This window comes from Danio rerio, chromosome 5, assembly GCF_052040795.2.
Source record: "Danio rerio strain M-AB ecotype USA chromosome 5, GRCz13ab, whole genome shotgun sequence".
NCBI lineage: Eukaryota > Metazoa > Chordata > Actinopteri > Cypriniformes > Danionidae > Danio > Danio rerio.
Window position 1 is genome coordinate 2,480,001 of NC_141025.1, and position 12,500 is coordinate 2,492,500.

General features: G+C 36.7%; 1 protein-coding gene and 1 long non-coding RNA gene across 53 annotated transcripts in view; one reads left to right on the forward strand and one right to left on the reverse strand.

The window, feature by feature from the left end:
- Positions 1–12,500, forward strand: part of LOC147843774 (uncharacterized) — a 321,977-nt gene that overhangs the window by 207,638 nt on the left and 101,839 nt on the right. The window contains exon 2 of the long non-coding RNA XR_015490917.1: positions 7,578–7,714. This is a non-coding gene — a long non-coding RNA (uncharacterized LOC147843774). The remainder of the gene's footprint in view (positions 1–7,577; positions 7,715–12,500) is intronic.
- The window catches only part of mcc (MCC regulator of WNT signaling pathway), a 164,152-nt gene that overhangs the window by 39,756 nt on the left and 111,896 nt on the right, over positions 1–12,500 (reverse strand). For all 52 annotated transcript variants that reach the window (XM_087251094.1, XM_087251093.1, XM_087251092.1 and 49 more), the window contains 2 exon segments: positions 11,644–11,850; positions 674–820 (listed from right to left, as the gene is read on the reverse strand). In XM_087251094.1, coding sequence (XP_087107220.1) covers positions 674–820; positions 11,644–11,850 — 354 coding nt within the window.

Consider the following 12,500-nt stretch of genomic DNA (forward strand, 5'->3'; position numbering starts at 1 on the left):
AAATTATTAAATAAATAGATGAATAAAAACAAGTTAATATCTCTTATGAATAGTATGTTCTTCTATCAAAACTTCAAAAAGTACAAAATTATCTGAAAATAAATTGAAAAAAGTTGAATAAAAAGTCATTATTATAACTATTTTAGTTTTGAAATTAAAATAAAAAATACAATTAAAATAATAAATATGATAATAATATTTTATTATTTAAATTAAATAATAAATTAAACATAAAAACAAGAAATAAAATTATAAATAAATTAAAAATATAACAAATTGAATAAAATGTGCTGTCAGTACTAAGCCTTTGATCAAGACACTCAAACTAATGAATAAATGGGTAAATAATATAAAATGTAATTAAATAAAATAATTTAAAATTAATAAATAAAATACATTAAATAAATAAAATTTAATAAAATGTAATAAAATAAAATAAAATAAATTAAAATAAAATGTATAAAATTTAATAAAATAAAACAAATTAAAATAAATAAAATAAACTTTAATAAAATAAATACAATTTAATTTAATAAAATAAATATAAAATAAAATTAAAATAAAATAAAAAAGGCAAAGTAAAGTAAAATAAAGTAAGATGACATGAAACAAAAATCAATGCTACAGTGTATGTCTGTGAGAGATATAGTGTGTGTGATCAGTGAGTGTGTACTTTGGCGATGGGGATGTCGTTGCTGCTGCTGCTGGTGCTCAGTTCTCCAGTGCTGGGGTTTATGGGGCGTCCAGCAGGAGTCAGACGGCCGGGACTGGGCGGAGCGCCGGGCTGAACACTCTGGAGACGAGTCTGCATCTCTCGCACCTACACACACATACACACACACACACAGAGCATAAGACAGTGTGCACTCATAGATCAGAGGAGCAGATGCTTACATTGATGTGGCTTCAGTTCAGCTCTATTACAGACAGCAGAACATCACACACACTCATCCAAATACACCACACACACACACACACACACACACACACACACACACACACACACACACACACACACACACAAACACATGCTTTCTCATACGCACAGACACGCACTCACCTTTCTCTCTCTCTCACACACACACATTTACACACACACAAACAGTTCTCTTTCTCTTTCTCCCACGCACACACACAATAAGATATATATATATAAACAAACCTAAATATGAAGATCTTTTATTATTCTAATATAATACGCTAATAATATAATACACTATGCTCTTCGTTAGGACCCTGTCCCAGAATAAAATGAGCCTTATTTACTATTATATACTATTAGATTATTGAGACAGTAGAATTACTAAACTCTTGCTGAAGACACTAAACAAATACATATGTCAAATAAAAAAGGCTACTATCATGATCGTGCTCTTGATGAAGACACAGAACATGCAACAAACAATATGAAATAATATTCACTCATTCATTTTCTTGTCAGTTTTTTCCCTTTATTAATCAGGGGTTGCCACAGCGGAATGAACCACCAACTCATCCAGCATATGTTTCATGCAGCAGATGCCCTTACAGCTGCAACCCAGCACTGGAAAATTAAATAATAATCATAATAATAATAATTATTATACTTTGTTTTGTTCAAGTCTACTAGTCAGTTTATATGCTCTTTATAAAGACGTTTAACCTCAATAAAGAAATAAATATTGGCATTATCTGTCCAACTACTGAGTTTCAAGGACATTTTTTTGTTATTTTAGTAAACATTAGAAAAACAGCAGGCTTCTGTTGGGTCACCTGTGTGTGTGTGTGTGTGTGTGTGAGCGAGCATGTGTGCAAGCATGTGTATAAACATGTGTGTGTCTACAGTTGGCAGTGATTGTGAATTATTTTTCAAGGCAAATAAAGCTTCTCCTGCCAGTGGAAAAGCTGCCAAAGGACAAATAAAGGACTGAATGTGAATCTGGAGCACCTCACACACTTCTACAGCTCACAGTATTATTATTATTTCACTGATACACACACACACACACACACACACACACACAGAGCTCACTCTTTCCTCATGATTATACAATACTGCAGAAAATCTGTAGATCTGATCATGCTCACATTAGTTAATCATAAACAAACATGTGTGTGTAATCAACATTTATATATATAATGTAATGAAACTAAACTAATGATGATAAATCTATCAACAGGCCCAGATAAGAACCCAGGGGCCTCTGGGCACATTGTCTTGTAGGGCCCCCTACCTGGCCGCACCCCTATAGTTGAATTAAAAATTAAGAGTAATATAATAATTTTTAAATAAAATGAATCTATAATTTGTTGCCCACACATTTAAATAAATGATATATAGTACATATGTATTTATAGTCTACAAAGATTTAACTTATTCTTCAAAACGTTGAATAAAAATGCTAATAAAACTAGTGAAAATTCATGTTTTATAGTATACTTGTTCAAGTTCACCTAAACAGTACTATATATAATGTACTAATATATATGTATATATATATATATATATATATATATATATATATATTAGGGATGTAACAATATTGTAAATACCGTCATACCGCAATAGTGATTTTCTTCAATATTAGCGTAGGCGCATGACTCAATAAAACTATATTTCTGAGAAAAGTTTGCTCAGGCGAATAAAGCGAACGGGAGGTAGCGGGAACTACAATTCCCATCAGCCTAGGCGTGGCCATCATCCTTTGCGGTCTGTTGTCACTACAGATGCAGTAATGCGGAAATGGAGTGTGCTGCTAGTAGCGGGGAAGGAAAAGAGCTGGAAATGATCGAACCTAAAGCGGAGTTTAAATCGGATGTGTGGAAGCATTTCGGTTTCTTTCTAAAAAGATACGAGAAAGGAGAAAAGGTGACAGACAAAGACAAAAACAGTATGCAGGCACTGCCAGAATGTGGTGAAATATAAGTCGGGAATACGACTAATAACAGTCATGGGGACTGCAGAACACAGCACACTGTACAGATTGATGCAGACATTGACTTGTCCCGCACAGAGATCTCTATCTCACTCATGGTTTGTCCTCTCAAGTGAGGGAAAGACAATGCACAGCGTTACCCACTGCTGTCAACCTTGGCTAAATCATATCTCTCTGTCCCAGAAACCTCAGTCCCAAATGAGAGGGGTTTTTTCTGTTGCAGGGGACATTGTAAATACCCAGAGATCCCAGCTTTTACCAGATTATGTTATATGATAATTTTGTTTAAAAAAACCCATCTCTATCTAAGTGAGTGAGTGATTACATGTTGAATGTGATGAGTTTTCAACAATACTAAATTGAAACTTTATTTTTTCTACATGGTTTTATAGTTTTTTGTTATTAAAATTGAAAAATTGAAGTTCCTGTTTGAAACTTACAGATAGATGGCTACAGATATTTACCAGTGTTAAGGTAAATAAACACATTTGGCACTTTTTTCGAGTCTTTTCATTAGTTTTGTTTTTCCTGTAAATTATTCAATAAATACCACACCGTGCCATTCATACTGAAGTATTACTGTACCGTGAAATTCTGATACCGTTACATCCCTAATATATATATATATTTTTTTTATTTATATTTTTATTTATTTATTTTTAAAGGGTATGTTAATGTATTGCGTTTACAAACTTATAGAGCATATTATTGGCATGGCATATAACACACAATGCCTTCCCAATGCAGTTTTATTTACTGTCTCTCTCCTCGTGATGAAAGTAGGCAAACAGCAAAACAGCATAGATCAACTTGATTTTAAATCTAAAAGTATCTGAAATCACACACACTATACCTCTTCTCTCCGGTCTCTCTCCTCTTCAGGGCCTCTCTCTCTCTCTCTCTCTCTCTCTCTCTCTCTTTTTACTGTCTGTCTCTCTCACACAATGAATACAGTCTGCGCTGCACTGCCGTTAGCCTCCTCCGCCTGGTTAATGCTAGCTTACTCATCTAACTTGACCATAACGTATTCTTCTGTACCCTCATTCTCCTGATCATGGGTCTGTTTGAAGAAGGTGTGTATTGAAAATGCCTCAATAAAGATGCCTCCTCTCCTCTTTCTCTCACGTTTGCTAAATCCACTTGTCCACTCATTTTTGATCTATATAAATACTAACAGTACACTACAGTCTGCTCAGTTTAGTGTGGGTTATTTCCAAACTGACGTTTCCGCGCTTGACCAATTACAGCATTCTGTTTAGTTAACGAAAGACAATTTAAATATAATAATAATATTAATATGTCATAGCTATTTTTTCTTTTGCTCAGAGGAAATACAGTTGTCTGAGCAATATAGTTTTTACAGAGAGGGAGGCACCTTTATTAAGGCTAAACATTATTAAATACCCACGAGACACTTGTGACTTTATGGGCTCTATTTTGATGGTCCATGCGCAGAGTGCAAAACACAGGGCGCAAACACTTTCAGGGCGTGTCAGAACACATTTTTGCTAATTTAAGGACGGGAAATCTGCCTTGCGCCGTGGCGCATGGTCTAAAAGGGTTGAGTTTATTTTCTTAATGAGTTATAGGTGTGTTTTGAGAATAAACCAATTAGAGCCTCATCTCCCATTCCCTTTAAGAGCAGCTGCGTCGCGCCAAGAGCGCATTCACTATTTACAGGACGCAAAGTAAGTCTAAGTGGAAAAACTGAGCATTTCACAAGCAAACAGTTCACAGTGTTTTAACAGAAAACTGTTAATCAGAGCATCTACTGCGTGAGAATGAGAGATAATGGATCACTTTCACTTTCGCTCTTGGATAGGGAAACCTTTACACACAGACATCAATTAGTCTATAAATAATTAATTTCGTTTGTTAAGCGCAAATATTTGTTTAAAACTATTTCTAAATTCAGTTCTAGTTTCCAGCAAACGAATAAATGAACAATAATGACCAAGTGTGCTCAAAATACTGAGTTATATCCTAAAACACATGCTGCGCCCCATATGGTCTAAAACATGCTGGTGGGCAAATCTAAGCTTGTTTTCAATAAAACAAATATAAATATGGATATAATAAATAATACTGCTAATAATAATAACATTATACAAAAGCAAATTGTTATGAATGAACTGAAAAAGCCTCCCGAGATGAAGAAGACATAAAAGCAGTGATTTTTCATATTTATGTAGGCTAGAAAATAATATGTTTTGTAATATTTTAATCCTTTATATTTATATCCTATATCTATTCTTATTATATCCTATATATATCCTTAATATTTAATGTTTTTCATATGTAAAGATATTTGTCTATTGTTCTCTTGTGTGTATTAAGCAGTGTGTAAGTGAGGTGCAACTCTGCGCTGGAGTTTAGACCGGGTTAATTTTGGTCTATTGAAAAATCTATTATAGTTTCTCAAAATAGCAACGCGCCAGCGGTCCGCCTCAGAACACCTTCCTTTCTAGACCAGAACGCCTATGAGCGCACATATGAGCGCTAATGCATTTGCTATTTAAACAGCATAGCGCAACGCCTCAAAACCACTCTTGCGCCAAGCTGAAACTACCAAACAATTATTGCACCGCGCCTTGCGCCACACTGCGCCGGGTGTATGATAGGGCTCTATATCACATCTGCATTATTTTTTAAAAATGTTTCCTTCATGTAAAAAAAAAAAATTTTCCAATCTGATATTAAATGGGGAGAAAAAAAGTAGCACGAGTTCAGCAGATGGTGGATTCGAACTGGGTTGGTGATCAATCACGTCAGAAGATGTTGCTATGTGCGATACGAGGTACGCCACTCATGCTGTAATGTTGATTTGCTCTTTACTCATGTTGTCTCTGTCAATCAGGCATTGATGAGCGCAAACCGTGAACAGCTTATTCCAACTAGGTGCGCTATTTGCAATTAGCCTAAAAAGACACTGTCTTAATAATGTTCATGTCTGTTGTCTGGACTGGCCAATCCTGGAGCAGCTTGACCTTCTCTGCTTTCAGGAGCTTTGATGTGGAGGCTGAAGTATGAGCAGGAGCGCTATCCTGCTGGAGAATTGTCCCTCTCCTGTGGTTTGTAATGTAATGGGCAGCACAAATGTCCCCAATACTGAATGTAACCCCAAACCATGATTTCTCCTTTACCAAACTTGACTGATTTCGGTCAGAATCTTGGCTTCCTGCTGGTTCCAATAGGTACATATTAATAAATTACATTATTATATTATTATAAAGTACATTATAATAAACACGTTAAAAAAGAGGCGCTTTTTGTATTTTTTTTTTATAAACTCTAAATTGAAAGTGTACCTTATAGGTTGTGTGTGGTCTAGCGTGCTGTAATTAATGTTGGTGGTTCCTGCACATGTCTGTAATCATAGGAAAAAAGAAAAATGTCTCCACCATAATCTCTGCAAGAGTTATTGTATTTCAACTGATGAGAGGTGCTGTACAAGCCACAGGGAGCGCTCATTGTTTTCATATTTCACCATTCTGTTGTTTGATCAAACATAATTCACTGTGTTTGGAGCACATCAGACATATAAAAGGATTACTTATGCACATCACCTCAAAAACAGAGGAGAATGGCCCTGAAGCGCACAGCATAAGGTAAGAGATGACAGCTGTCTGTGCTATCTGGGGCTGCTTATTGATCATAAATGTATTGTTTTCACTTCTCCACCATGGAAACACCGCGATTCATTCGGCAACTGTTTGATATGTGAATATAATTCAGTAAAAATAACGCTAGAACTGTATGAGCACCAGCAAGAGCTTTCATTTGAGCTATAACTTGTACATGTGTCATATGAAAAATATGAAAATGAACCAATGTTCAATACCCAGCTCGGGTGTCCAAAATACTGTGTATTTAAGTGTAAATAACTTTCGTACAGTAGAATAAACACCAAAGTGATGCATATGTTCATAAAATATAGATTCTACACTTTCAAACGACACCACTTACAGGGGTCTGATGCAATGCACTGAGAAATTTGAAGAGTATGTACTCATTTACTCTGAGCACTGTACATCTGCATGTGTATATGTGTGTGTGTGTGTGTGTGTGTGTGTGTGTAGCTGTATGTGCATCAGAATCGACAGTGGTGCACGGGTCAGATCTGATGAATGATAAATGTGTGTGCTGAACGCGACCTGCTGTTTCTAAAAAAAAAAACCTTTGGCCTTTTCACTGCATGCATCTCCGGCTAATCATGTTAGCGTGCTAACGGCTTCAGACGGTCAGATTAGATTACAGGCTGCGTCTAAAAGCAGCAGATCATCGATCCGCACAGATTCTGCAGAGACGACGGCATGCAGTAACCCTCTGAAGCCTGACAGAGGACACAACAGCCTGAGCAATACCATCATCAAACACACACAGTTCACTTAATATTAGTTCTTAAGGCATGTTGTGTGTGTTTCATATCAGTTTCAAAGCCTATTAGTTACTAATTAGATATCAGATCATTTCTATTAGTGAATAAAAAATGTATGGTAACTAATAACCTTAAGTTTTCTGAAATACACTAACCGGCCACTTTATTAGGTACACCTGTTTAACTGTTTTTTATGCTAAATACTAATCAGCAACTCAATGCATGTAGACATGGTCAAGACAATCTGCTGCAGGTCAAAGCGAGCATCAGAATGGAGATTTAAGAGACTCTGAACGTGGCATGGTTGTTGCTGCCAGAAGGGCTGCTCTGGGTATTTCAGAAACTGCTGATCTACTGGGATTTTCACGCACAACCATCTCTAGGGTTTACAGAGAATGCTCCGACAAAGAGGAAATATCCAGTGAGCGGCAGTTCTGTGGGTGCAAATGCATTGTTGATGCCAGAGTTCAGAGGAGAATGGCCAGACTGGTTCCAGCTGAAAGAAAGGCAACAGTAACTCAATCCAATAGAGCAGCTTTGGGATGTGGTGGAACGGGAGATTGGCATCATGGATGTGCAGCCGACAAATCTGCAGCAACTGTGTGATGCTATCATGACAATATGGAGCAAAATCTCTGAGGAATATTTCCAGTAGCTTGTTGAATCTACGCCATGAAGGATTAAGACAGACAAAAGGGGTCCAACACGGTACTAGTCAGGTGTACCTAATAAAGTGGCCAGTGAGTGTGTGTGAGTGTGTGTGTGTGTGTGTGTGATTTACATTAGGTATGATACAGTGTGTTTTTAGGGTTAAACTGGGTAAAGAGAGTCCGTGTGTGTGCAGCTGATCTATATTTAAACACAGCCGCTGGAGTACAGATGTGCAGCACAGAGTAATGACTGCTCTGCTCTGTAGCAGAGGACTTCTTTGATTAAGGATGGTCTGCTATGTGTGTGTGTGTGTGTGTGTATGTATGTGTGTGGGGTTGTGTAGATTTTTGAGTGTGCATGGGAGTTTGTGTGTGTGCTGTATGCTTGTTTCTGTGTGTTTGTGTAACTATATATATGTGTATGTATGTGTGTGTGCGTGTGTGGTTGTGCGTGTATGCATATGTGCATGTTTGTGTAAATGTGTGTGAGTATATGTGTGTGTGTGTGTGTGTGTGTGTATAAATGTGTGTGTGTGTGTGTGTGTGTTTGTGTATGCACATGTTTGTGTGTGTGTGTATACAAATGTGTGTTTGTGTATGCGTATGTGTATGTTTGTGTAAGTGTGTGTTTATATGAGTGTGTATGTGGGTTTGTGTGTAAATATGTGTGCGGTTGTTTGTGTATGTTTGTGTGAATGTGTGTGAGTTTATATGTGTGTGTGTGTGGGTTTGTGTGTATGTTAATATGTGTGCTTGTTTGTGTGTGCGTGTATAAATAAATATGTATGTGTGTGTGTATATAAGTGTGTGTGTGTGTTTGTGTAAATGTGTGTGTTTATATGTGTGTATGTTAATATGCGTGCTGGTATGTAAAAGCATACATGTAGGTTTGTGCATGCATGTTTGTGTAAATATACATGTGTGTGTGTGTGTCTATATATGTATGTGTGGTTGTTTGTGTGTGTATAAATATATGTGTGTGTAGTTGTTTGTTAGTGTAAATATGTGTGTTCAGATGAGTGTGTATGTGGATTTGTGTTTATGTTAATATGTGTGCCTGTTTGTGTGTGCATGCATTTAGGTTTGTGTGTTAGTGTAAATATATATGTGTGTGTGGTTGGTTGAGTGTGTGTGTGTGCATATGCATAAATGTATGTTTGTGTAAACGTGTGTGATTATATGTGAGTGTATATAAGTGTGTGTATGTGTGTTTGTGTAAATATATGTGTGTGTAGTTGTGTATGTTTCTGTGAATGTGTTTATATGAGTGTGTATGTGGGGTGTGTGTATACGTACATGTATGTTTGTGTAAATGTGTGTGCGTGTATATATATATATATATATATATATATATATATATATATATATATATATATATATATATATATATATATATATATATATATATATATATATATAAGTGTGCGTGTGTGTGTTTGTGCAAACGTGTGTAGTTGTTTGTTAGTGTATGCGTGTGTGTTTATATGAGTGTGTATGTGGGTTTGTGTGTATGTTAATATGTGTGCATGCATGTGGGTTTGTGTGTGTGTGTGTGTGTAAATATATGTGTGTGTATACGTACATGTATGTTTTAGTAAATGTGTGTTTATGTGTTTGTGTATGTTAATATGTGTGCTTGAAAGTGTGCATGCGTGTGTGTGTGTGTAAATGCACGAATGTTTATGTGTGTGGGTTTTTGTGTGTATATGTATACTTGTTTGTGTGTAAGTGTGTTAATGTATGTGTGCGTTTGTCTGTGTGCAAATGTACATGTTCGTGTGTGTGGTTGTATGTGTACATGTGTATGTGTAAAAGTATTGGTGTGTGTGTGTGTGTGTGTGTATATCTGTGCTTGTGTAAATGTAGGTTTGCATGTATACATCTGTGTGTATTTAGTGTGTGTGTAAGTAAAACAGGTCTGTTTACCACTTTAATGTCACTGCCGTCATCATTCTACTCTCTCTCACACACACACTCTTGTGTGCATTATTGAGCACACACACACTCTGCAGTATTGACGTTTTGACTCTTTGTTAAGAGCTGATGGATTCACAGTGCAAACACATCAGAAAGAGGCGAACGCAAACTCCATCAGGACTGATCAGCACACTAAAGCAAATGAAATGTGCCTAGAGAGCACAACTGAACAATAGCGCAACAGACAGCATCACAAGCACATTCAGATCTTCTCTATACGAGCTTTACATTTAACTAAAGGCCCATTAGAATATTTCAGCCCAGATCAATGTTTTGTGTCTAGTAGTTTACTCTTATAGCCAGCAGTCCTGATAATGCACATCCAGCCAGTTCTTATTACAGAATAAAAGTCTTCAGGCTTACACAAGATCTGCTGATAAACCTGTCGGGATTGATTTACATAGCAGCCGGCTGGAAGGACATTATCCCTTATATAAGTCATAGTAAATGATACAAAAAGTGATTTATCATAAAGGGCCCGGTCATGCAGCCGGCGCAAGATGGGTTTGGCGTGATTTGTTGCTATTTTCAGACCAGCGCAACTGTCATTTCCCCGTTTTTGCATCATGTTGTTTAATGAGCAGATTCATTTGTGTCACTCTATGGACTCATAGGTGTGCTGGTGTATAAAAAAGGTGTGTTAAGGCGGATTGTTAATTTGAGGAACTGAAATAGACCAACAGCACCATCGACCAACGAAGAGCTGCTCTAAAGTCCAGCAGAGTGTGTTATTTATGCGCCTATGCAGGTCCAAACACTTACACACTGCTGAATACACACAGGATGATCAGCAACACACAAATATCTTTACAGATGAAAACTATTACTATATTATATTAAACAGGATAAAAATGATCCACAAATGATTATTTTCTTCACCTCGGGGGGCTTCAGTGTATTCCTGACGTGCTGCAGATGCTTTGTTTAACTGTTTTCTCGCTAGTGAAGCGTTCAGTTTTTACACTTATAAAGTATATTTTTTAAATTAGTATAAAACATTTATTTATTTATAGATAATTTATTATTGTTATATTATTGTTTTTATTTATGTGTTTATTTGTGTATTTTGAGGATGCTGTGCATCATATTGGATATCAAAACACTAACAATCTATAACGAGATAATAAAAAAAATTATAAAATATATATTATTAAATAGCATAAAACATTTTATTTATTTATTAGGCGTTTTTTTAATATTTTTAAATGTATTTCATACATTTTTTGGGGCAGCACGTTAGCGCAGTGGGTAGCAAAATCGCCTCACAGCAACAAGGTCGCTGGTTCGAGCCTCGGCTGGGTCAGTTTTCATTTCTGTGAGTTTGCATGTTCTCCCTGTGTTGGCGTGGGTTTGCAGTTTTGGGTTGCAGCTGGAAGGGCATTCACTGCCTAAAACAAATGCTAGATAAGTTGGCGGTTCATTCCGCTGTGGCGACACCAGATTAATAAAGGGACTAAGCTGAAAACACAATGAATGAATGAAGTATTTATTTAATAATAATAATATAATATATGTATATATATATATATATATATATATATATATATATATATATATATATATATATATATATATATATATAACTAAAATATGGAGAGTATTGTTTTTATTTATTATCATCATCATTGACCACTGGAACTCAAACTCACTTAACAGTGAATAGTTTTTTCACGTTGAGGTTTGCATGTAATCTCTGATGTGTTTTGGTGTTAGCATAACTCACGCGTCTGCGCAGGCGGTCTCGCTCCTCTCTGATGGCGTTCAGGCTGGCTTTAGTGCGGTTCAGATCCTCTTCTTTACTGCAGAGCATCGCTGTCAGACTCTCGTTCTCGTCCCGCAGGCCGGCCAGCTCTTTCTCCCAGCGCACACGCTCCTCACACAGACTGGGGTAAAAATCATGACCCAGAGCGCCCTCGATCTCCTCCACTGTCTGAAACAACAGACAGAAATAGAGCTGGAAAGCTTGGTGTGTGTGTGTGTGAACAGAATATAGATGTTAACCCTTGTGTACTGTTCAGATTGACCCCCCCTTTGGTGATGTTGGTGCTGTTTTTGCCCCATTGACTTCCATTATAATCACATTTATTGATTGTAAAGCCATGACAGCATATAATCATGCATTCTCGACTGGTCATTTTTACTGTTGATCATCAGTTGTCTGCATTAATCCTTTATATAGGCCTGTGCAAAGGTTTCTGGCTTTTATTTGGAGTACAGTGGAGGAAAACCACAGACTGTAAAAGATATGGATGTAGTATCCGTGACATCACCCATAGGATTATGAAGAACTCAAAGGAAGCTACCAGTAGGTGTGGCCAACCGTCACCATTTTGTTCGCATGTCACCGCACCAACCGGGGAATACCAAATAAGGGCAAAGAGGCGGAGCGTGAGCAGAGCTACAGATGCATACTGGCATTTTGCTTAGACAGGCTTATCTTTGAGAGAAACGCTTAATACTTCATTACCTGCGACTCGTTTGTGTCCTGAACACTTGTGCTTGGTTGTTCACTACATCAATAAAGTGTTTAGTCTTTGAAAAACACTGCTGTAATACACTGAGCCACTAAACACTGTACTT